Source organism: Ptychodera flava, chromosome 12 (genome assembly GCF_041260155.1).
Source record: "Ptychodera flava strain L36383 chromosome 12, AS_Pfla_20210202, whole genome shotgun sequence".
In the NCBI taxonomy this organism is placed as follows: Eukaryota; Metazoa; Hemichordata; class Enteropneusta; family Ptychoderidae; genus Ptychodera; species Ptychodera flava.
This window is the reverse complement of record NC_091939.1, coordinates 4,902,165-4,925,623: the sequence shown is the minus strand read 5'-3', so window position 1 is coordinate 4,925,623 and position 23,459 is coordinate 4,902,165. Positions and strand designations below refer to the sequence as shown.

The window sequence follows — 23,459 nt, the reverse complement described above, 5'->3', positions numbered from 1 at the left end:
TCAGAGCATTCCTCTAAACTCTCAAGATGTCACATTGTCTCCAAGTGCAAATTTCAATTTCAAATCTGTGGAATCAAAAGGGGTTGATAAAAAATGTCTAAAGAATGCAGGCAAAACCAACCGTTCTAGAGGGCGCCCTCTGGAACTAATGACACCACACACAGGAAGCAGGCACACTCCCTTGCCTGAAGGCAAGAGTTTATGATTTTTAAGTAGTGCAGTGTTTCATTTTTCTACAGAAACTTCAGCGGGAGAGTTGAATCACTGCTGTAACCTGTGCTACAACGATAAGGCTCTGTGAGCTTGAATGAATTTTTTTAAATGAATTTTTTATTTCAGACATGCTACGTAGACAGATACCCTGACACTCATGCTGACCTGAACAATTTGTTTGAAAGTTGGACGGTCTTACTGCCCTTGACATTGAACTACGTGAAATTTGCACAAGGTTTGACCATCGTTAACATCTCACTTAAACATGTGGGCAACATTTCACATTTGATTTCTGAAAGGTTAACAAGTTGACAAGAAGTTTTAAAAGTTCAGAAGAACTGCTTGACACAATACAACTCTAAGAAACTTCTGACGAAACATGAGCAATCTCACTTTGTTTGTGCAAATTTTGCAAAGGATCTCTGTCTCAGTGTCAGATAAGTTAACTTCCCTTTACAAAAGACATAGCTTGCATGTTGCAGTGACACGCCATATGGCATAATTACTGTCAAGAGAAACTGTCGTCAGTGTGTGAAAATCTCAAATGTAACAAGTACGTCAATGAGAGCTGGAAACATTCTCTTTGAATCAAAGCTGTTGGAGGTTTCTGTTGGTCGGACTAAGAATTTGAACGAATACAAGTTCAACTGACAGCCATGACACCAATCACAGTAGAGATACATGTATACATATTCCTTGAAATTTTCACACACATTTTTGTTGGCATAGCCATCATGCAATTTTTTTGGGGGGCCTTGTGTCGTTAGGTAACCACAGAAGCCTGGGCACATTTTATTGAGAGTGGGTATATTTGCAAGAATCTACTGAATTCATTCAATTCAAAGGAACACAGCCTATATCCAGTATATTAAATGATACAGATGTTACAAATAGCATTCAATTTTTTTGGAATAGTGAGAGCAGAGGGTAGAATCCGAAGGGTCTTATAATTTCAATTTTCAGCAGAAAATCTTTACTACCTAGTCAGTGAAGCACCACATGTATTGGTTAATGCAATGTTTCTGGCGAAATACATACAGCTTTACTTTGGTCTATCTGTAACTGAGTATGTTGTGTCTGTTAAAATTCCAAGAACATTTAAAATCAAATTTTGCAGGTTAAACATTTATATATATTTGACTTTTTTCCCTATGTACAGTACACTGTTTGGATTGTCATGCAAGTAAAGGTACCCTGACCTGAACGGCAAGTTTTGGTTGGCAACGCATCCTGACCGTTACCCCAAACTTACACACTATTGCTTGAGATCTATGTACTCAGAGGATGGCTGGCGTGGGCTTTAGCGTGAACAGGTATGCTACAGGCTGAGGGTGTACAGCAATTCAATGATTTGAAAGTTATAAAGCTCTCAAAAAATGGAACAAAGCTCTGTCAACAGAAACAAAGGAACTACCAAACAAAACATCAAATCTTTCCTCTTGTAACAAACACACATTAATATACCACCAATGATACAACTCATTTAAAAACAAATTTGAATCAGATGATGCTGAAAAATTGTCAAATGTCTCAATTCACGAAAGCTTAACTCAAAAGATTACATCAGTCTTTTTAACTGCTCCAATATTTTTGACCCCAAACTCTCTCTTTTTTTCACTGTAAATTCAGACTAGGATGATTTGGAAATTGACATTGCAATATACATGCACAAATGCTACTTATCTCAGAGATACAACTTGAACTTGAAAAACGTTAAACTGCAAGTAAAAGCAGATTATTTTCAATGGAATGGTAATTCTTAATAATTATTGGCAAAGTTCTACGCCAAGGGAAATTTCAAATTCATTTTGATGAAGTATGTACAATTATTTAAATAAAAAAAAATGGCATGTTCAATCGATATGGTCCTGGCTTGACGGATAATCTTAGTTCAAAGGTACCTTTGTGAATTTTTCATTACATGTCAGTTACTATCTTTGGCCCTGTCCACCCCTGCGTCAAGGTGTAGTGGTCGAGATTCACCATCAGGAACTAAATGGTTGTACTACTGATAGAGTATCAAGGGGGGTTTGAGGCTGCGTCAGGGCACATTTCAATGTTTTTGATTTCTTAGTCGCATTGCATATGAAGATGCCTTTGGTGCTTGTTGCTGTTGGGACTGCTGCACCTGTTGTTGCACCTGTTGCTGTGTCACTTGCTGAACCTGTTGCACTTGCTGCTGCTGTGCCTGCTGCTGTTGTACCTGCTGCTGTGCCTGCTGCACGCGTTGCTGCTGGACCTGCACCTGGGCCTGCTGCAGCTGGGTGGCTGAAATCTGCAGCTGTGGTTGCTGCTGGACCTGGTGGTGCTGCTGCTGTACCTGTGCGGAGGTAGTCTGCTGCAGTTGGGCCTGCGGCTGCTTGTGGTGCATCACCTGTCGCAGGACCTGTGCTGTCGGCTGTGTGGTCACAGCGATGACCGGCTTCTGTTGTTGTATGCTGGATGAAGTGCCCGCTGCAGCTGACTGAACAGTGATGGCAGTTGGAGTGCTCACATGTACGATTGGATGCGAGGTCGCAACCACTGTTGTTACCCCAGGTTTTGTCAGAGTTACAGTGGGTTGGTTCTTAGCGATCTGAGACTGGGAACCAGCCTGTGCTGCTGTGACAATGGTTGCTGCAGTTGAAAGAGAAGCTGCAAGGGCAGCCTGTGGGGTTGAGGTGACCGTCACAATGCCTCCAGCCGTGGGCTGTGATATAACCGCTGGTATAGACTTAGCAATATTCTGAACTGTAATGGTTGATGTGCCCTGCAGCTTAGCCTGGGCAAGCAGCTGCGCCCTCTGTTGCAGTAACTGTTGCTGCTGCTTTGTGAGTGTGTACTGCACAGGTGTTGTCTTTGTCAGTGTTTGAACCTTCTGCTGCTGCTTCTGTTGTTGGCGTCGCAGGAACTGCTGCATCTGTATCTTCTGCAGCTGCTGCAGTTGTTGTTGTTGTGTCAGCAGCGTGGTCTTGCCCTGCGCCTTGGCAGCGGCCAGATTCACGCTGCTTACGGTGATGTTGCCGACAGTTGTTGTGGTCGCCGTGGTCACTGTCTTGCCGGCAGTTTGGGCTGCCTGGGCAGCCTGAGCTTGTTTCTGCTGCTGTAGGATGTGGTGTTGCCTACGGAGCAGTTGTAGCTCAGTTTCAGTCAGATTCCGCACTGTCGTTGTTGCCGTCGTCTTCTGTTGCTTTAGGGCCTTTGATTTCATAAATACAGAGAAAATGTGGTTATTAGTTGGCTATTTCTAAACTGTCCAGTGACCAGGCACTGCCTACACTTGTTCATTAAATAATTTTTATCCACTGGAGAGTTTTAGATGAAGCTTGCAACACTCTTTCTCATGGATTTAGCGTTGGAAAATATGAAGTGGGCTTTACGTCAAAAGAAAAATGAACTTTTTGGTATTAAGCAATGATACTAAATGTTTTTAGAGTAAAAAGTTTATATTGCAGAGGGCTGAACAGTATTAATTGGAATTTCTGGACAGAATACGAATAATTTTGAGATTGCTAGCGAAGTCTTGTTGAGTATTTTGATTCTAAAAATAAGGGGCAAATTCTGGGCTAGGCCAGTACATTGTGCACTATAATGGATAAAAAACTGTAATACACCTAAAGGCGTTAATTTCTTTTGAGTCATTGTGATTTTTAATGCAGGGAAGCTTGATGAGCCCTTTACATTATTTTATATTTCCTGATTTTGACTGTGTCTGGGGTGTTGAAACCAGAGTTATCAGAGACTGGCTGGTCATGTGTCTATGCATGATACTTGGGAGTCTACACTGATAAATGAGTGAGATGTTTGCATGTGGATAACTACCACAGCAAGCAATGCCAACAGCCAGAGATGCCTACCTCAACGACTACAGCAGAATGAACTGTCAATTTCATCCTACAAATGTGAAACAGGTGTTTTGAAAATCTACAAATGTTTTGAAAATTTACAGATGACTCGAAAGAAATCAAAGTTTTGAAGTATTGAGACTGATGAAATTCCCTATTAGGCCTTCTTGGTTTGGAATTCATTCAAAATGAGTTAAATGACAGTAAATTTTGCATTTGCACCTTTAGAGTTTTAGTCCATTTCTTTTGTGTCCTGCTTTTCCATATAAAACAACAAGACTGGGTCAAAACCACTGTTATGAATGGCTGACAAGTTTTTCTCTCCAAGAAATGAGGAAAACGCTGGATTAATACCTGTAATTTAAGCTGCGTTGCTGACTGTGTTACTTGTGTTGGAGTGACTGTGGTCACTACCCCTGAACTCACAACTGCTGTCTTCTGTGCTTGCTGCTGTTGCTGTGCCTGCTGCACGTGGGCCTGCAGTCGCTTCAGCTCCTGCTGTTTCAATTGCTGGGAAAAACGTTGAAAAAGAGGTAAAACAGTGCAGTTAATGTTTTTTCACCAAGTTGAATTTGTGGAAAGTCTCATTCAGGTTCATGAAATCTCTAAAAACAGGAGAAATTCAAGTTGAGAATGGCTACCAACAGCTGACATAATTGTGATATTTCAAAAACAGGTATCAGACTCTTCGTTGACACTGACCAGATGACATATCCTGTCAAACAAAATGGAAGCTATCAAGGTTTTTGCATCTCCATGGTTATCAATTACTGAACATGCCTTCAAACAAAATGCCGTTCCAATAACGTGAATTGTAACCTCCCTGGGTACAAAAAGAATGAAGTTGCACAACAATATGCCATTGGACACTGCCATGCACTGGACTTACCTGCAGCTGCAGTCTCTGTAACTGGTTCTGTTGCTGCTGCTGTTTGTTGCTGTTGTTGCTGCTGCTGCTGCAGTTGTGCCTTTCTCTGTAGCTGATGTTGCTGTTTGAGAAAGGCAAGCTGTGATGGTGTCAGTGTTCTGGTCACTGACGGGGAAACTTGTCCTGCTCCTACCATGGTGAAAAAAAAAAAAGAAAAAAAGAAGCAATTTTATTTAACATATGTTTCCATAACACAGACAAATACATACCATTTCAAAATAGCTGACTGTGAAAGTACATGTAGATGTATGGTGGACTAATATTATATTTTTTGTTCAAGATAAAGGTTTCCTTGAAAACTAACTAATAACAACAGTTACTGTATGTTTCTAAGATAAATCTCCTGATCGACTACCTCCAGCCTGACCTGGAACATTTTGAAATATGAATGAACAATTTTACGAAGTTTATCACAGTCACAGACTAGAGCCATGGAATAGAGAAGGATATTTTTTCATCAAAACAACAATGGGCGATGTGAAAAGGTAGAGACTGGGTCTTGTGAATTACCTGTGGCAACTGTAGCAACTCTAGTCGTAGCTGGAGCTGTCGCAGTCACCGTTGTTAAGGTGCCCCTCTGTATCTGCCCTGCTGACACGGCCGAGACATCTGCGGCGGCTACCTGTGCCGCAGTTGATGTCCTGACCTGCTGTAGTGGCTGCCTGGCTGCAACTACAACCGCTGCAGTCGGAATGGTACTCACAGTCTGTGAATGCAACAATCGTACAAAAAAAACCAACATTAGCTCCGGTGAATTGGTTTGACACTTTACATGAGAACGCACTGGGTGCTAGGTTGGAAACTTTACTGTCTATGAAGACAACATTCATTTGATAAAATTTAGTGGGGGAAGGGGGGAAAGAAATGCTTTGAAACTTTATTTGACACCATACAGCATTGTTGCTGCTGTAGAAATTTTGAATCAAGTAGGAAACACAGCAGGAATCACGCAACCTTTTGTCAGCCTGACACTTGTCTTCTTGTCGCAAACACTAGATACACCTATTGTGTGTTGCTGTGTTCCTTCAAGGTTTAGACATGGTTGATGGAAGAGTCTGAGGGTACAGTGTACAGTGAACATCTGAACCTTTGGAGATATTCAGTTTGATGGAAGTGACTGTATGAGCAATTAGAACCAGGGTCCATACACTCAGAGACACTTCATTTCAAGGACTTTCCGCAATTTTCAAGGACGATTTGAGGTCCATAATACCATTTTCTAGATATAATTTTTAAAAATCATTTTACATATCATATTTCCAATATCATGGTCCATCATCTTCTCATTTTTGAAAACTACGGGTGGATTATCAATTTTCCAGGACTGTTCAGGACTCAATTTCATTTCCAAGGACTTTTCCAGGACTTTAGGAGGCTTTAAAATTCAAGGATTTTCAAAGGAGCATACAGACCCTGCAGAATGCATGACATGCTGTGATCAAATTATAAATTGTCAGTTGTCACCTATGGCTATAGAATACAAAATGGTTGTATACTGATATCAATGCAAGAGACAATGGGAAGTCTGGGTGTAAGTGTGAAGACTTGATGTTTCTTTTCCATGGTAATTGTCAACACTGCTGAATTTATCTTTCCCCCTGAAACTAAGGTCAACTAGTGTTATGCGAAAACTGAGAGTCTGGATGTGAGAATCACTTGATTGACACTTGATTGACACTTGATATGCCACAAAGTACCTGTCACATGTGGAAATGACAGGTTTGGGGACGCGGGGGTAGGTGGGTGTGGAAGTATGTATAGATGTGAGGAATGAGGAAGTGACAGTTTGGGGACGAGAGGGTAGGTGGGTGTGGAAGTATGTATAGATGTGAGGAATGAGGACATGGCATTGATGAAACGTGAAGACTTACAACTGAGGTAACGGCCTGTGAGGTCTGCTGTGCACCAACAGTTGCTACCTGAGTCTGGTTCATTCTCTTGTTGATGCTTGCAAAGGTGGTGTTTGGTCCAACCGACACCACGCTGCCTGCCGTGTTCACCACAATGCTGTTGTTGCCGGCAGCCTTGACTGGTGGCGTCCTGGTCAAGGGTCCAGTTTGCTGATGGACAGTAAACCAGAGATACAGCAGAGTTTATTAGCTTGATGACGCTTTGTGGCTGAGCAATAAAGAAATTCTTTGCAGGAGATATCAAATGAAGGCAGACTGACATGAATCATCAGCTGTAATACCACCACAGTGTAATCATTTCTCAAAAGTTGCAGAAGGCAATAATCATTGCATTTGGTAATAAAATTTGGCCAAATTTTGAACAAAGGCTCGTATTTTTGAAGACAACTGACCAAAACTATGACAGTAAAGCATGCTTGATAGACAACATATGGTGAAGCTTTACCATGACAGTTGCTGTTGTAGCTGTTGCCGCTACTTGAACTGCCTGTGGTATTTGGACGGTAGTAGTCGTCTGTTGCACGGGCTGTGCTGGAGTGGCTGTCGCAGCTGAGGCCTGTGCCTGTGCTTGCTGCTGTTGCTGCTGTTGTTGTTGTTGTTGTTGTTGTTGCTGCTGTTGCTGCTGAGCAGCAGCTAGTCTTTGCTGTTGTTCTGCTGCAGCCTACCACAGAAAACAATGTTATGCCTGCTATTAGAAGTGAGGATAGCACTTACTGAAGATAAATTTTCACTGTACTCGAGCTAACCAGAAAAATTTCAATCTGTTGGATAAACTTACTAGTGGGACCACACTAAACTCAATACCGTGGTTCAATCTTAAAAATGAGCCGAGCAGTACTAATGCCATCAACTACCTGTTCAAACAACTTACAAATTCATATTTTCATTTGATAGACTCTCAAATGCTTCTCACATGTCGGATTATTTGTGTGTGTTTTGAAATGCAAAACTACAGATAATATTTTCAAATTCTTTACACTTCTGTCTGTAATATTTATAGATAAACCCTTGGCATTCAACACAAATCAAATTGACCCGAGGATAAATCTCTAACTAGATTATGTACACACTGCTATTTGTAGTAATATAGCAAAGAAGTAATAATTTCCATGTAACTTCAAAAAGGAAACATAATTTATGTGTAACTTCGAATTGCAAAGAAAAACAGTTTCGGTGTAAAACTTTGTATACTTGAAATTCTCAATGTGAGAGATTGAGATTTGGCATTCAATATGGAATACAATCATACAGCATTTGCATACTTGAGAATTTCACCCTAATACAGGACTATGAAGAAGAGTTTGTCATTGTAATATGGACTGTCATGTATCAGGCCTGGTGTCTGGTTAGCACTTCAAATCAGCTTCCAGTGAATAGGGCCTGACAGGATTGTTTTCCGAGGATTTTAGCATCCCTCACAACATGGTATGTGTAGCCATGGAGATGACTCTAACCTCGACAATGAAGGCCTAACAATTGTTTACAGCATGATCAATGGTAAATACATCAATCCACTATATGGACCTCAAATCTAGTCTTGCTTTCTTCAATGGTGATATTGGACCTTCTGTAGAAGAACACAGAGGTACACAGGTCCAGTACTAGACATAGATAAAACAGTACTTACTGCTGCTAGTTGCTGCTGTTTCTTTTCCCTGGCGATACGGTCTGCCCTGATGGCTGCAACTTGCGTCGGTATCAGTGGTTTGTCGTAGTTGATGCGGCTCTCATCCAGCACCTCTGCATGCTTGCGATTCTTCTGGAACGGATTCACCAACCTGGAAAGGTTAAGAGAGTCCAATTTTAAAAGGGGGACTGACCCTTACACTGTGAAACTTTTGATACTGTGGAGATGAAGCAAACAGCTGAAGAAGGAAGTGATAAGAATATCTTTAAAGAAATAATTGCATACAGCACTCTGGTTTCCATGATATTTCTCAGATAAATATTTTCTTGTTACTTTCTGATGCAGATGTAAATTTGACTTTGCTTAGGTCAATACTCTGATGTAAAAGGGTCTAATAACATAAGTGCCCATCTCATAAAGCATGTACAAATGTGGCAAGCAACACACGAGGTGGATGGGATAATGAGCAAAACTTCAGGTCTATATAAGATATATGTAGGTCACGTCAGTCGTACACCTGGTGCAAATGTGTCTGTTCCATTCAATAGTAACATCACTCCATGTCTGCCAAAGCAGCTTTCTGAAGACTTTGGCACACACTACACTGTAACCTGTTCACCCCGCTTCTCAGTTAACTGGTCCATAATCACCACTGATAACAATGGGTTTGGGCCAAACCATTGTGGTGAAAGGAACAAGCTCTGCTGGTGATTTCACAGAAAACACTGAACAGTCAAGCAACTCTGGTTTGCTTTTTTATACCATAGAGGGAGACACAAACTGTATTACGAGGACTTACACTTGTCTGAGTGGTGGAGTTCTCTTGGCTGCCGTCACTTTGACCAGGTCAAACTTGCCGGTGAAGAGGTTAGTGTGAGAGGAATTCTGATCCTGACTGAACAGTTGACTTGTTTTCATAGGCCTGTTGTTCTTGGTCTGTGAAGAGAGTAATCCAACAATTTCAGATATACACAATTACATAGTGAAACCTAGTGGGGTGAGGAACTAACAGGTCTAGCATATGATCTTCATGGGGATGAATTCATTGTACAGGAGGTATATTTACATTGCCTAAGAGTATCTGAGCATTGTTTGGTAGAGACAAGTTACTGATTTACAAAGGTTCATTTTCGGAAAGTTTAACCACACCAGAATAAACACGCACCAACTACACATTTAATTATCAAATTTCACAATAGTTCAATATTTTGAAATTATCCACTTTTTGCTCGGTTCCTTGTATTGCTCATGTCTTGTATTGACAAATTACCAATCCTTTTTTCTCACCTTATAGATACCCTTGGATTTCTTCTGCTTCTTGGGATTGGTATCGTAGAGTATTTTGCCCTCCTCACGCGGCACTATGACACTCTCGTAGCGGTTCTTGCACTGTTTTGGTGATCGGTAGATGCGACTGCAGGAGTTGACCACATCGCTGACCAAGTCCCAGTTGATGGTATGCCCCGGTGAGACAACCGTCAGGTTCAAAGGTAATTCCAAAAGGGTCTGTACAGCCTGAAATGTTACAAATTTGAGTCGGTTTTAGTCAAATGTACAATTCACGGCTAACCATGTGCATTATACACCTTAGCAGAACTTTCATCCAAGAGCAAAGCATTTCTTAATGCTTAGTCATTTTGAAAACCATTACAGAATTGAATGTTGGGTAAGTTGGTAAGGGTAATGACATGTCTGTGAAAACCCCAAATTTTAAGGGACTGTAGCTGCAACTTTTGATGACATTTTTCTCAAGTTTTGTTTTGTACGTCAGCCACAAGTTCCTATTCTACTCCCAAAAGTATGTTGAATCATTCCCTATTCAGCTTGTCAGCATGTGGTCAGTATGTGTAAAATGCAGTTTATACTGTATGTCGCCACTTGAATGCAAATCTGGACCAGAATTCACTTTTGTCAACAATAACAATGCAGTCTACACATGTACAGGCTGAGCCGACGAAGCTCAACACTGTGCATCTCATAGAGTAAAACAGAAACTGTCATTGACATACAAAACAAATGCAAAAAAAAATCATCAAAAATTATGGCTATTTTCCCTGTAAACAATAGCATTTTGGTATAATGCTGCTCTTTGGGAATGTCCAGTGGGAACAAAGTACAAGAACAGGGGATGGAAGGACTGTTCTTTGGAAACGTCTAATCAGACTAATGTATAAGAACAGGGGATGGAAGGCTTATGGAAGCCATGATTACAAACCATTTTCTAAAAAGCACAAAGTTGACACAGTGCAATATGACAACGTCAAATACCAACTGTAAAAGCTGAGGATGATAAAAAGACTTTGAATCAAGAAGTGAGAGTTAAAGTATCATTGCTTTTTCATGGGTCTATTTGTCTAGTCTGGTAGATGATGTTGGAAAACTTGCAATCTGACCTGCAAAAGAGCCCAGTCTTCATTGATGAGCCACTCAGGCTTGTCCTGTTGGGTGTCAATCACTGGTTTATTGACAACCGGCAGCGGTTTCATCGGTTGCTGTTTCATCAATGCCTTCAGTTTCTGCTGCTTGGCTTCACGTCTCATCTTCATGATGGCCGCAGTTGGACGGTCAAAGAGTGACCTCGGCAAGTGTGTGTTCTCGCCCTTGTGAGGCTTGATCTTTCGTACTGTTGCTGCAAAAAGAAAAAGTCAATCAAATCAAAAGGTTACACTTATTCTAGTCCTTGTCAATGGTTTTAACTATCGATGCACTGCAGTTCACCTCAATTGACAATTATATAAATGCATTCATCTTAAATTCCTTTTTAATAGTAATAATTTCAGCTTTGTACACTTACACTGAGCGAAATTAATAAATCTGGATTATGCTGAAGTGATACAGAAAATTAGCCTTTTTCATTTTTGCAAAAAATCAAAATAAATCATATCTCACAAATAAATTTGATAAGTATCTCCCTGAAGTCATTTCACTCTCTATCATTTTTTTGTTATCAAAATGTGACATCAAAACAGGTCCAATAGTGAGTATCACTCAAGGTAAATAAATAATTTTACCAGGTCGAAAAACTAGTAGAGAATGGCATAACAGAGGGTTATCTTGTAGCACTGCTTAGTGATGGCACCAAGAGTGGGAATGGATAGATGTACCCTGCTAGCATGTTACATCCATCAAGATCAATCAAAAGTGACAAGTTTAGTGTATATTGACGAAGCCACCAAATCTTTTGAGTTCAAGCCAGTTGATATCGTCAAATCTACCAGACTTCTTTTATTATCTAACTAATCTACTTTCTGAAAATCCCTGTCTCACCAGCTTGAGTGAGAGTTGTCTCTCACATACAAATGTGTTCACAGCTCATGAGTTGTGAAATACACACACCATAAGAAGGAGCTGACGGAATATTACTGGTCAAGTACGGAAAATTTATGAAATACACTTGAAAATTTATCAAACACAGCATTTTTGTTCATCCTCAGGGTGTACAACAAATTGCACGTCTCAAGATCTTTTACTGAAGAATTGTACTCAAAACAAAGCTTATCATTGTCAGTCGAGTTCCATTCTGGACACTGCCCTCTAGTGATAGACATGATTAATAAGGGATGAAGCCGCCTCCTTACCCATAGAGTCCAGTCTAGCTCTCTTGTGTTCTTTCTTGACGTACACCTGAGGTAGCTGAGATTCTGTCATGATATTGTTCTCATACAGCATGCACATGGCCATGTCAATGTACACATCGTTGTCATCCTGTGGCGGGGTGGGTGGTGCCCAGATCTGTGGGATTAGAAGATATATCCCGTCAACATTGTGTACAAATTGAATTCTGTTCTCAGAAACATCCTAATGGAGCATGAGGGATCTCTCTTCTTGACACATTTGAGAGTTCATGTTGTCGATGACATGGGGTTTGTCACAAGTCAAAAGCAGTGAAAGACCCTTTTATATCAATATTTCTCACCCAAACGATATATAACAGTTTGTGAAACTGTAGCCATGTTTCAATTTATCTTCTAACACTGCCATGGATGACAGATAATTTCAAATTGCCTTTTTTTTCCACAAATGTAAAATGTTAAGGATTTAAAACTGGTATGAACAGGAGTTATTTTTTGCAACTGGAACATACACTGGTAAAATTACTATAACACTTGCTAACTGGGCCATGTAAAGGAATACAATGCACTCACCGGCATTACTTCTGAAGATCCCTCTGATAAATAAACCTACAAACATAAACAGAGTGTTTGAGAATTCAATATTGATGTTCAAAACTGGAGGCATTTTATACAACTTTCTGAATGGCAAGGGTTTGCATATATTTCAGTTTTTACAGACAAGCCAGATACCACTTGAGGAGACTTGACGAGGAGGGAGGAGCACTGGGCTGTTGAAAACATCATGAGACAGATCTAGCATTGTTTGTAGCCCATTTCATGTCCCAGGATATAAATATACAAAAGGGCAACTGACTTTTAGCCGTATGCCACCATTTTTTGTTGCCTACTTTGACATAGGGAAAATGGCACGGAAATGAAGTGGAAAGGTTCAATTTTCAGTCAAGCTCAGTTAAAGTTGAGAATGACATACACATAACTCTCAATCAGCTGTAACTTTTCATTTACAGTATTTTACATTTTATTTTTGTTTCTGCGACACACACTGTCTTATCTTGCATCAAAAATCTCAGAGTGCCCAGTTCAATTTGTCAACACAGCCTGTATGTGTGTATGATGTCCAGTTCTATTGTGACGACTGTATTTCAGTCTGGCCTTGCATTCATTTGTTGGCAAAAACACAGCATATTGTACACATTGTGTTGCATTGGCAGGACTAGGTTATGTATTTCAACATACTCTAGGGAGTAGAAAAAGAGAATGCACTCACTTTTCAGAACAAAAATAATGAAAATATTATCAATAATTCACAGCTTATTGCCCCCCAGTAACTCTTCCAACCAGTGTGGGTAGAGGGACTGTGATTGTCCCTTTATATAAGTTGCTTCAAGTACTCACAAGCGTTTCGTACGTACGGGATGAGATAACTTAGTTGGAGAAACGACATATGAACAATCGAACGCGAACATCTCGCGAGAGGGCCCTAGTTATACGAGAAAGAACGAGACAGCTATTTTAGTCTTCAGAAGCATGGCGAAGGTCGTGGAAGTTGGAGTGAACAGCACAAAATTCCAAAGTCCCTGATAAGTATCACTGAAATCGCTTGATTTCACATATTTTGAAATGCCTTGTTTTACAATGGATTAGCATTTGATCGTTAGAAAGTCAAAAAAATTCGATTGGAATGCTCGGGTATGCATCGCGTATGGCGCCATTGTTCGATTATTGTTGTCAAGGGCCACGGGATACTGCCTGTTAAACCCCGGCTCAAAAAGGTTAGGGATTAAGATGATGAGGTGTTTCTGTCTTTTGTTTTCCTTTGAAATTGCAAGCGTTATATAAATTTTGCTAAATTTTTGGGTTAAGTCTGAAGGGGAGATTTGCAAAGGAGAGAATAACACACTACAAAAGCTTTGATAAAACACATCACAATGTGCATTTGTGAATGAATAACTGCATGGTTTTTTTCTCAGCAGCACTGTCCAGTGATAATTGAAATATCTGATGAAGGATTGTCCTGTCCAGCCCTGTCCAGTGCAGCGTTCGAAATTCACGCTAACCCGCTAACCCCAGACCAGCTGTTTTCATGCCGGGCCAGTAAGTTGTGAAAGAAGCAGACCCGAGTGTCCTGCTCTAAATAAAGAAGGGGTCAGCAATTTTTAATACTCTTACCCTATTCTGTTAAATTCTCAAGTAATCAAACCGCAAAATTTAGGAAAAAATTGGCAGGTAAAATCTCAAAAGATCGAACGGTGAAATTACTTAGCGAAAGCCTTTACAGCTACGCATTTCTCGCGACTTGCGAGATTGATGGCGCTACTCAACACCTTCCATTTGTTACGCGTTGGGGTCACGTTGGGGTAGGTTTGAGATTTCGTTTAGTCAAAATGGCAGCATTGTTTTGATGAACCTCGCCTCGCGGGTGAATATCAGTAGCGAGAAAGGTGTACAGGTATTTGAATATTGAGCCACCTACAGTAGGGCCCCTGTATTTCCCTTCAAGTAAAAATTCCGTATTATGCCCAGGACCAGTTGATTTCCTTTCGGGCCAGTGAATTTTATAAGTTACTGGCCCGCTTGGCCAGTAGCGATTTTGCATGAGTTTCAAACACTGGTCCAGTGATAATTGAAATATCTAATAAAGAATTTGTCACCATGATAGAGAAACAGAATTCAGCCACTGTATTATTTAATCATGTCCATGTAAACGTATGGCTTGCAGAAAATAATAAGAGAAATTAAGACCATCTTCAATAAAGTAATTATACCAAGATTAGTGATATTTAAATTTATTTTATAATATATTGGACTATCCTTCTCCCGTAATAAAAGTGTTTCTGTATTTCAGCAGCTCTTCCCACTTTTGCAAACTATTCAATTACTGCCACATGGTGTAATTACTGTTTTAGGAGAGTAATTTATTGTTATTAGCAAAATTCAAGGTGAATACTCAGAGCTCTAAGAAGAGTAACAAGCCCACAATTTCACCATAATGCCAGACACAAATTATCCTTACACTTGCGTTAAAAGCTTATTTTCACACTTATTGTTCAGACCTTGCACAGAAAATAGAAACCATTAACATCCTCAGGAAGTGTGTGGTGGGCCTATTAGTGTTTATGAAAACCATATATCTTTTTACCTAAATGAGATTACAGATGTCAACGTACACCAAATAGGGCTTTGATTCTCTGATGTTGATGAGCAGAGAGTTGAACTTTTGATAATAGAAAGCAGAGTATTCTTACTGCATCTAGCTATTTTTTCAACACATTATACAATGAAACATACTACAATATTACTAGCCAAGAAATGTTTCTTCTTCAGTTGTCAAAACTTGTTGCAGTTACCCACCCCATCCCACTGATGGGCAAGACGAACACAAAATGATGGTCTCTGTTGCTGAATTGCCATTGCAACCCCATGAAAGCATTGAGAAACAGAACTCATGAGGGCGCTTTATAACCTCTGCCTCTGGAATTACGTAGCACTGTGCATACAGTGAAATGCGAAGTCATAAATGAGCAGAAACATGTCCCCTTCTACTCAGGGTGTCTATAGAGGACATTAACCCTTTGAGAGCTGTAATTTTTCCCTCCAAAATTTTAATGCAACATTTTACCACTTGTGATTTTTTCTGTAATTTTTTTTATAATTTCGGACCAAACAGACCTTATTTTTCATTGGCTACAGTTTTTGATCAAATTTTTTTTTTAATCTGGGCAAAAATTCATTGGTTATATTTTATCAAGGCGACAGAAATTGACTTTGGCGCTCAAAGGGTTAACTGTATCAGTTAAGAGGGGTATATATTTGATCAAATCTATGAAATTGTGTTTGATGTACTTGCTTCCACTGGAGTGATGATAAATTCATTTCTGCATCTAACCAATCCACGAGTAAGTAATTATTTTTGAACTAAGCAGTCACATTATATGGAAACAACTATGTAAATATTTAGTCAAATATGACTAAACTTTTGACAGTTAGGATGATAATTACTCTTTATACTTCAATTTTAAAGGGAACTAGTCATAGTTTCTGAGGCAAAGTATGGACAAAAATTTCAACTTCATTAACAATGCATGGAGAACAGAGACTAGTGTTGGCAATGCTAAGTTCATTCAGATTTTTCAGCATTATACCAACACTCCTGGACACATGGTCCACACACTCACAATCACTATTGGGGCAAATTTGCATTAATTTATGCAAATTATATTAATGAGCATCGTTTTGGTATTGAAATTTTATGCAAACTATTCTTTATCAATGTATCATCTGCCCCTAATTGAGCATTATATACATAGTCAATTCAAATTCAAAGACTTTCAATGACTTTTTCAGCAATTTTGAAGGACTTTTTGAGGTCAAAATAACATATTTATATTTCATTTTACATATCATTTTTACTATATCGACATTGATCACCTTGCCATTTTTGAATATTGGGGCGGATTATCAATTTTTCTGGACTCTGTTTCATTTTCAAGGACTTTTTCCGGGACTTTCAAGGATGTTTTACATTTCAAGGGCTTTCAAGGAGTGTACAGACCCTGTGGATATGAACCAATTTGTGGATTTCAGTATTCATGCTTGATTCACCCCATATTCATTTCAGTTCAGGTGGCTTCATTGTTTACAAGAAGGCAAAAAAAGTAGGTGTATTTTGTCCTCTGCAGCAGACCGTAATCCAAGTGAATACAGCCGATGCATTGCGGTGTCACCTTGCACTTTATGGCAGATGCTTAGAAATGGGCCAAGCCAGAACCCAACTCAACTCTGAATCAATCATTTACCTCACAAAGGATATGTTAGTTTGGATGCAATCTGTGATATCATCAATTGGCACAGAGTCAAGGAATCAGCCTCTACTGGAGGGGCAACAATCCAAGATGGTTTTAAATCTGGATACATGTAGAGGGAAAGATGAATTGATTGATAAGGTCTTCTAAAGGTGCCAACAGCCCTAGTGTTGCCTTGTCATTGCACATGGCCAGAAATTCCTGAGATATTTTGTGCAGCCATCTATATTTTTTTAATATCTAATGGCATTTGCAGACTACCACAATGCTTCACAGAGGGAGTAAACAGTGTGCTTTTTGCACATCCAAGAATCATGCAACCCTGATAACACAATGCTGAAGGGCAACTCTTTTCAGATTTCACAGCATGTTTTCAAACACGGACAGTCATTCATGTTGTGCATTATTCTGTACCCAGACTTTCTGGAACTCTTAGGTTATAAATGACTATCATGAATTTTGCAGGTAGTAGCCCATCTCTTCACAAGGGTTCTCAGGTCCCCTTGGTACATAAATCATACATTTTAGATGACATTGTGATGCAATTACAGGATTTCCAAAATCACTGACCATCATTCCGAGGTGTTGACAGCAAGAGAGCTGAACAATATTATTCCTTCTTTATGTCAGATTTTCCACTATTACTCACTTTCTTCATAATAAATTGTTCATAATTTTTGATGGATTGTAGTCATTGTGATGGGGGCACTTACCACATGTCACATGCTATATACTCTTTCATTGAAAAGCAGTAATTTTGATAAGACTTCCAGTGTCCAATTCTACATTTACAGCGAACAAATTGACGTTGGCAGTGAAATTATGAATACAGCTTGGCTTGGTATACCTCACAGGATGCATGGACGTACAGAACCAGATTGTGATGCAAAGTTTTCAAAATCGGGTCGAGTGCTTCCACTGGGTGTGATTGCATGTACGTTTAACCTCATCACCAGTGGCAATATTATGTTATGGCGGTTGTGGTATGTTGCCGCTGAACTGTGCTTGGAAAGAGGACAGGAACTCTGTGTGTCCAAAGTTGCTGGCAGAAAGTTTGATATCTCATGTTGTGCATTTGATTTAGGGTATTGGCATGTAAAGTGGCTAAATTCTTCAACATTTCTTTAGGGTTTCAGGTGATTCATTTCCAGCGCAAAGGCTCATGGCAAAATTTGTAATTTTTCTTTGTGCGGAAAATGCGAACACACATGTTCTTCAACTCTCCACTCTCACACACCTCATCAATGCATGCGTCCTGGTCGATTTGCTATGGCCTACTAGGTTTTGGAGATGGCATAGGGCTTCAGGAGCTGCTGGACAAGTCATTGTTCTACAATAACCAGTGGCATTGTCAATACAACATTGGTGCCAATCAAAACTTGTTATCCTAACAAGTAGCACAGAAGGTGAACAGACGTTTTTTTTTAAATCTATGCACATAAGTCAGAGCGAGAGAAAGTTACAAGACTACATGAATTCAACACTTGTCCCAGCCAAAATCAGGCCCATGCCATTTCTAAACCAGTTCCATGCAAGAGCGTGTCGATATAAAAGCCCAATTCTGGATCAGCTCCAAATGAAGAAAATTTCAATCTGGCAAATGCACACACAGACTTGTTTGTTGGGTTTTTGTATCAGACTTTGCTATGTATTTCCTTGGAAGCTTTTCAAAGTACCAATGTGGCTTCAGGGGAGCAGGGGGGGCCCTTTGATTGACACCAATTTCACCTCGTAATCTTGGCCGTTTTTATTTTGGAGGGTTATGTCAGGGAGTGTGGGAGGGGGGGGGTAGTGTTTTCCAGTCGCTTCTGCCAGCTATGCCATCCGAATGTAGAGACCACGCATACCAACACAACAGACACACACACACGTAGGGTGCATAAAAGGGAAAAGCTCAAGAACACAGTGTCGTTTCTTCTTAGTATATTTTGCAATGACAACTTTTTTATTTCAAACAGAAACTCAAGATCTCCACAAAGAATTTCCAACAGAAATCGAAGTCTGTAACAGACAAGTAAATAATGGCCACAAAGCTCTTTGCCTTTTCTTTGTCATCCTGATTTCATCATGGTAACTTGTGCAATGCACTCATAAATGCAAAATACTGCCAAAACAGCAATTTCTTTCTTTACAGTTTTACAAAGTGCCTAGAGAAATTTGCCGAATTTTGGTTTTCTTTTTTTTTATACAAGCACTGTACAAATCCAACAGCAACTTCACAAAGAGTGACTCTCTTCTCTCTTGACTACATACAAAACATGATCCTCAAGGTTGAACATATCACTACAAAATATTGCGGAAAGACCTATGGTGTGGGTCAGAAATTATCAAAACAGATTTCAAATTTGTGTCTGCAACTTCACTATCCCTGAATTTATGTTTGCAACTAGCCAGCTAAATGCTAAGTTTCTGATTTTTTTTCAGTTATCATCAACTGGTTTCTCTCAGCGGCTGAAATAAATTACTACCGCCACTACTGGCGAGATCGTCTGAGGAGAGACGAGAGCTCCTCCTCTGTCTAGTGGGCCGTTCTGGTGAAGCCATCTGTTTAATTGGGGAGCTTGCCCTCGAACCGCTGCGAGAAGTGGTAAGGGGGGACTCCACATTACTAGCTGAACTATGCCGGGATTTGCTTTTCACTGGGCCGTCTATCATATTGCCTTTTGAAGAGTTCTGTTCACCCTCGCTGCTTTTTCTGGTGTTGTAGCCGCCACCATCTTTGCTGTGTCTGGTGTTATACTGAGGGCTGATTTTGGGCGTTCGAGGCCCATTTTCCACCACTCGCGACCTGGTGGTGGCTGTTTTGGGCGAGTTGTCTGAGGAACCCTGACCAGATTTGCCTGCTTTAAGTCTTTGTGACCCACTAGACCTGTTGGATGAATGTGAACCCCTACAACTACTCTCTCTACTCTTTTTCTTTTGTTTATGCACCTGGTTGTAGGCATCCTCTCGGCTGAAGGTAAACAACACCTCATCCTCCTCCATCTCCGCCCTCCTCTCTTCTTCCTCCTTGAGTTTCTGCAACCGTCCCAGTTCCCAGTCCTTCTTGGCAGCTTCCACTTGCTCCTGTTAGCATCAAAAAATTTCAGCTATGATATTTTACCTAAATTCAAAACGTTTTCAGTGTAACAAATGTCTCAGTGCAAAGCTTTGGTCAAGAGTAGTAAAGATAAATCAAGTGCTTATTACAATGCCGCCTTGAAAGACTGTGGATGAAGATTTTGCTTATCAGGTGAAAGTACGTCTGACAAAATTGCTTGACACACTTATTTTGCCATGACAGGGTCCAGTGAAAAACATGTGTTACTCTTTCACAGATGGTTGGAAAGAGTATGGCTGATTTGTTGTAGAGTGATGTCTGCAGGGATGGAAAACTGGCTACTATTTCCCCCGTTTGTGTCTCTGTTTCTGGAGACTGGTTTGAGAGAAAAGTACAATCTCTGCGCATAAACATGAGAAATAGATTAGTACCTCTGCAACTTTGAGTTGCTCGGCAGCGATGGGGTCCATGCTGGACTCCAGGAATGACACTGCATATCTTTCTACCGGCATAAGCTGTAACACAGAAAGAAAACACACTATAATGGCCGGTCGACAAGGATTTCGATTGGAAGCAGATAAATGAAATTCAATGCTTGATATCATGGAATGGGTATCACTGGACGTGCAATAAGCATTAATGGCAGGGTTTCTTGTCAGCTTTATCTCTGAACAAATTTGATTCATTTTGCACAACTTTTAAAGGAGAACACATGATTAAAATCACTTAAACAGTCGATGTCACTTGCTCACTGGATGCAAGTGCAAGATATCTGCCTTTGAGGTCTTCAATGCATATAGTTCATAAAATTTACAATGTTAGAGAGCAGAAAAGTCAATGTCAGCTTTATGGGATTGTTTCCTCTGACAGGATCCGTGTAGAAAGATGTAATTCTTTAAACAGGGTTTTTAAAAGGATGGTTTCTCTATCCCCGTGTTAAGACTGCCATGGTGAAAACTGCAGATATTTCACATGGCGGTGTGAGGGGACCACATCTTGATGAAAATCCCTGTCAGCGTCACAATGTGAGTACGCAAACGGAAATTTGCAATGTACCAGGTATGCAAATAGAGAGAGGTTAAAGGTCGCACAAACAAACCTGGTCTTCAAGCTGTGCCAATTCTTCCTCCACTTTGGATGCTTCCTCAGTAGCTTGCTGGCTGTCTTCACCGTCTATTGGTATCGTCTCATCAAACTCGGCTAGCTCGGCCTTCTGTTCTGCCTGTGCTATTGTGGTAGCCCTGACGTCTGCTTCGTCTTCAGCTTTTGCGAGTGCCTGGCAAAATGATGGTAATATTAAGACTACTCTCAGCCTATACAACATGACAGGGTATCCCGACAAAATAAAAATAAAAATACTAGCAGTGTAAAAATTCAGATAATTCACTGCCTCATACAAAGCAATGTCAGAGTATTGCGTTTGATTCTTGTCATCTTCATCAACCTTACACAGAGTTCAGCCGGTTAATCAGAGGGACGACAACTTTAAATAACAATGCTTTATTTACATAATTGTGAAAATACATTCTTTTATTATTCAGATATGAACAGATATTCAAAAACAAGAGGGGTGGGACACCCCTCAAAACCCCTGAGGATTGAGTGTTGATCACAGTATAGGAAATATTACACTACAGCAAACATGACAGCAAAGAAACACAAAATCAGTCAGGTACGCAACACAAATTATCTATGAACGAAAACACGCAGAACTGACTGTTGATTCATGTTTCCATCGTAATTTTGTGTTTACTTTTGTGTGTTGTCTGCCAACAAACTGGTAATACTTGATGATCAGAAAACAGTCCCCTGGAAAGAATACAAAAACCGGGACACAACCATTGAAACTTTTATCTTGGCATAGATGGGCAGTGTTTCACTTTACCTGTTCTAACTGAGCCTGTGTAATTTTTTCCTGAGTATCTTTATCTATAGAAACAACAGCGCTTTTTTCTTCTTTCTGTGAGGCTAACGATGTGTCAAAGAGATCTCTTATACTGTTCTGTAAAAGAAAAAGAAAAAGAAACAGCAACACAGTTTGTAAGTTACAGATGAAACAATGGAACATCTCCAGTAATGTGGACAGCCTCACTGGAGTTGGGTTCACGAGACATGGACAGACTTGATTTACCCACAGTAAATTATTAGACTTATTGTCACAAAATTTGTCTCTGCCTATCCCTCAAAACCTTGCATCTTTGAAACAAGATTTTGTCCAAATCGTTTTGGCTCATTTCAATGTGCTTGGCTCTGGCATAAATAATGTCACCTATAAATAGAGATTTCTTTGCGTTTGAATGCCACGTTGCAACTTTTTTGTTTGACAGTACAAGTCAATTGTGCCAGACGGTTGCTTTTCTGTAACCATGCATAAAGCCACCTTTGAGACTGCTCTTGATCTTCTTTCAGGGTAGATTTCAGTGAGTACAGACTTACATGTTTGAAGAAAGCAGTGGTGAAGTTGCCACCTTCAATAGAAACATTGACCAGCATTCGTTTCTGGTTGGCTTTCTTCAAGATGTTCTCTTCAACTGTCTTCTCACTGATCAGCCTGTAATTGTAGCACAGAGGTTTGGTTTAGGAACATGCACAGACATGCATTTCAAAAACTCATTAACACTTTTTCTGCCAAGTCCATATTTCACCATCAGGTCAAGTTTGTTAAAAGTAGTGAAGCACAATATGTCCTATTAGGTGCATTTTAACAAAAAATTGAACATTTGAATGCCCCCGAAATCACAGATACTGTAAACATGATTTTCATAGACTAAAGATGTTGGAACATACCAAGCCAAATGGGTGGAAATACATATGGTTTTGGCTGAATACCACTTTTCACTGAGTTGGTTGAATGGGAAGTGATATTAGTGCAAGATGCGAGGTATAATGATATTCAAATATGCAGATTACACTAATGAGCATTGTTTCGCTATTAAAATTCTATGCTAATGACCCTTAATCAATGTGGAATATTCATATACCTCGGATCTTGCATTGTATAGGGAAGTGATATTGTCTGGCGCATGGCCATGGCAGGTAAAGGGTTACATGTAAATCAGACTGAAAATATATGTATGATAGATGATTCTGTCGGAATTTTATACGTTGTGAAATGTGAAAATTCAAGAGATGATGTTTACACAACTACACATGGAAAATCTATTCCATAACAGTAATGATGATCCGCCGATTTCATTCGGCATTTCTGGCTGCTCCCTGGGGTCAGTGTTCATAACATTCAATGCTGAGAGTATTACCTGTAAATGTGTACATCTCTGGTTTGTCCAATCCTGTGACATCTGTCCTGTGCCTGTGCATCCATTGTAGGGTTCCAATCACTGTCATAGAAGATGACAGTGTCAGCCCCAGTCAGGTTGACACCTATACCACCACTACGAGTTGACAGGATAAACACAAATATCCTCTTATCTGCATTGAATCGCTCCATCAGAGCCTGCAAAGCAAAAGTTACTTCAGTCAATATTCAACGGCACGGTCTTGAAACAGAATATCCTATTATCATCTTTACTTCAGAAGATC

At 40.0% G+C, this 23,459-nt stretch overlaps 1 protein-coding gene across 1 annotated transcript in view; it reads right to left on the bottom strand.

Moving 5' to 3' along the window:
• Nucleotides 1-2,073: 2,073 nt before the first annotated feature.
• Nucleotides 2,074-23,459, bottom strand: part of LOC139146004 (helicase domino-like) — a 55,423-nt gene continuing 34,037 nt past the window's right edge. The window contains exons 28-46 of the mRNA XM_070717452.1: nt 23,177-23,373; nt 22,356-22,470; nt 21,805-21,921; nt 21,019-21,195; nt 20,351-20,434; nt 19,315-19,945; nt 12,792-12,844; nt 12,648-12,683; nt 12,081-12,234; nt 10,896-11,131; nt 9,790-10,017; nt 9,302-9,438; nt 8,503-8,653; nt 7,321-7,536; nt 6,837-7,025; nt 5,476-5,671; nt 4,927-5,094; nt 4,402-4,547; nt 2,074-3,391 (exon numbers count right to left, since the gene is read on the bottom strand). Of these exons, the coding sequence (XP_070573553.1) occupies nt 2,267-3,391; nt 4,402-4,547; nt 4,927-5,094; nt 5,476-5,671; nt 6,837-7,025; nt 7,321-7,536; nt 8,503-8,653; nt 9,302-9,438; nt 9,790-10,017; nt 10,896-11,131; nt 12,081-12,234; nt 12,648-12,683; nt 12,792-12,844; nt 19,315-19,945; nt 20,351-20,434; nt 21,019-21,195; nt 21,805-21,921; nt 22,356-22,470; nt 23,177-23,373 (4,356 nt within the window). The 3' untranslated portion in view covers nt 2,074-2,266. The remainder of the gene's footprint in view (nt 3,392-4,401; nt 4,548-4,926; nt 5,095-5,475; nt 5,672-6,836; nt 7,026-7,320; nt 7,537-8,502; nt 8,654-9,301; nt 9,439-9,789; nt 10,018-10,895; nt 11,132-12,080; nt 12,235-12,647; nt 12,684-12,791; nt 12,845-19,314; nt 19,946-20,350; nt 20,435-21,018; nt 21,196-21,804; nt 21,922-22,355; nt 22,471-23,176; nt 23,374-23,459) is intronic.